Consider the following 2,289-nt stretch of genomic DNA (forward strand, 5'->3'; position numbering starts at 1 on the left):
CTTTATCTCAACAAAAAGCAAGTTTCAGGCTACCAAAATGGACTGGTTTGTTAGTTCAATTTTACTTTTTCTCCCCTCAAAATTCAGACTGACCAAATCATTGCCCACAAAAGGTCTTCCCCTTACAGCATAAAGCCAAAAATGAATTTAACATTTTTTTCTCTTTATTATGTCCTATGCCCACTGTTTATGAATTTTCTGTCTAACACTCACAGAATCACATGGTCTTCACCTAAACTCTGTTTCTTCTGCTTTGGTGGCTCCTTTTGGTGCTGCTGCACTGGATGCCCATTTTCCACTGCCGTTCCATTTAGCAACTGATCATTTTGAGAACTGATACCAAGCTGTATGTCCAGGATCTCCTAAGAAAATAAAATGTCAATCCTTCAGTATCAAAGTAGTTTATACTTTTAAATTTTCAATCGAACAAAGCCTCTCAATTATCTAATTGTGGCACTTACTTCAATTGGTTCACTTTGTCCATCAGGTTCATCAGTATCAAGTGCTGAAAGCTCTAACTCGATATCCCTATCAGGTTTAGTATCTGTTGAATCTTCTGTATAATCACTCTGTAACTAAGAAAAATACTGATTTTATACCTGTGGAACCTGGGGCTTCCCTTTTAAATTAAAATAAAAAATCCCAATAATCAGCCAGATACGGTGGCTCACACCTGTAATCCTAGCACTTTGGGAAGGTGAGGCAAGCAGATCACTTGAGGTCAGGAGTTCAAGACCAGCAACATGGTGAAACCCTGTCTCTACTAAAAATAGAAAAATTAGCTGGGCATGGCAGTGGGTGCCTGTAATCTCAGCTACTCGGGAGGCAGGAGAATCACTTGAACCTGAGAGCCAGAGGCTGCAGTGAACCGAGATTGTGCCACTACACTCCAGGCAATAGTGCAAGATTCCATCTCAAAAAAAAAAAAAAAAATTTCAATGATCTAGTTAAAGAATTATTTAAGAAATCTAGGACTACAATTTTATTTCTATTATGAGTTTTAAAAGCAATCGATCATCTATCAGAGATATAGGCACACCAAAATACACTCAGTAATGGTATAACCAAGATGCAGCAGCAGAAAACAAATACATTAAGCATGAAGCCGAAAGATTCAGTTTCTTTACCTCTCCATTTCTTAGTTCAATTTCCTTGCTTAAAAGGTTTAAGGTAAGGTGACGGCCTTCATCCAGGGAATTCCACTTCTGTTGCATGGCCAAAGCATTGGCCTCTCTCTGAAGAAGTAATGAGTTGCTCTTGGCCTATATGAGGAGGAAAGAAAAGTAAAGTTAGCTTCCAACCATAGCTTTCAACTGGCATTCTATTTTTTAAAAATTCATAGCTAAGTTACAGAGCCTACCTGCTGAAGTTCAAGGCTCAAAAGGTCCCCAGTACTGGAATGCTTTCTATGACCAGATAAATCAGTAACAATGAATCTGTCCCTTTAAAGAGAAATATGTTTACTGTAATAAAAGTTAAGTCAATGAAGCAACAAAAGCAGTAATAACCATATGTTTTATGTGACAGATCAACCCTGAAAACTTCAGTCATTCCAAATTTAAATGCAAATATTTTTCAGAAATTTGTTACATAGCTGAGACAAGCAAAGCACATTTCATGAACTGGGGGTAGGATGTGTACTCTTAAGATACATACAAGTCTGAGAATGGAGAATCCTATAGAATTAAGAAAAACGTTACCTTTCAATATAGTGTGCTGATGATGTGGCCTCGTTGCCATATGAACTCCACCTTGAATCAACAGCATTGACATAAGGGACATAATCTACAGACATGTAGAATGAAACAATGGTCAAAAAAGTGACAAATTAGTGTACTGATATGAATGTATACTTCTCAAAATAGATCTGTACTTTATCCCACTAGCCATATGATGCTGGTTAAACCACCTAATTCTGAGTTTCCCATGGTTGTTAAATGGAGGGAAATGTTTTCCATCTCACAAGCTGGGGATTAAAAAGCATAGTGCTTAGGACGGGCACAGTGGCTCACACCTGTAATTTCAGCACTTTAGGAGGCTTAGGCAGGTGGATCACATGAGGCCAGGAGTTCCAGACCAGCCTGGCCAACATGGCGAAACTAAAATACAAAATACTCTCTACTAAAAATACAAAAATTACCCAGGCGTGGTGGTGCACGTCTGTAATCCCAGCTACTTTGGAGCTGAGGCAGGAGAATCACTTGAACCCAGGACACAGGTTGCAGTGAGCCGAGATCGCACCACTGCACTCCAGTCTGGGCAACAGAGTGAGACTCTGTCTCAATTAAA

General features: G+C 39.1%; 1 protein-coding gene across 1 annotated transcript in view; it reads right to left on the minus strand.

Moving 5' to 3' along the window:
• Nucleotides 1-920: 920 nt before the first annotated feature.
• RC3H2 (ring finger and CCCH-type domains 2) overlaps nucleotides 921-2,289 on the minus strand; it is a 63,526-nt gene continuing 62,157 nt past the window's right edge. The window contains exons 15-17 of the mRNA XM_011965488.1: nucleotides 1,701-1,785; nucleotides 1,361-1,442; nucleotides 921-1,262 (exon numbers count right to left, since the gene is read on the minus strand). Of these exons, the coding sequence (XP_011820878.1) occupies nucleotides 1,050-1,262; nucleotides 1,361-1,442; nucleotides 1,701-1,785 (380 nt within the window). The 3' untranslated portion in view covers nucleotides 921-1,049. The remainder of the gene's footprint in view (nucleotides 1,263-1,360; nucleotides 1,443-1,700; nucleotides 1,786-2,289) is intronic.

This window comes from Mandrillus leucophaeus, unplaced genomic scaffold (genome assembly GCF_000951045.1).
Source record: "Mandrillus leucophaeus isolate KB7577 unplaced genomic scaffold, Mleu.le_1.0 Scaffold729, whole genome shotgun sequence".
NCBI lineage: Eukaryota > Metazoa > Chordata > Mammalia > Primates > Cercopithecidae > Mandrillus > Mandrillus leucophaeus.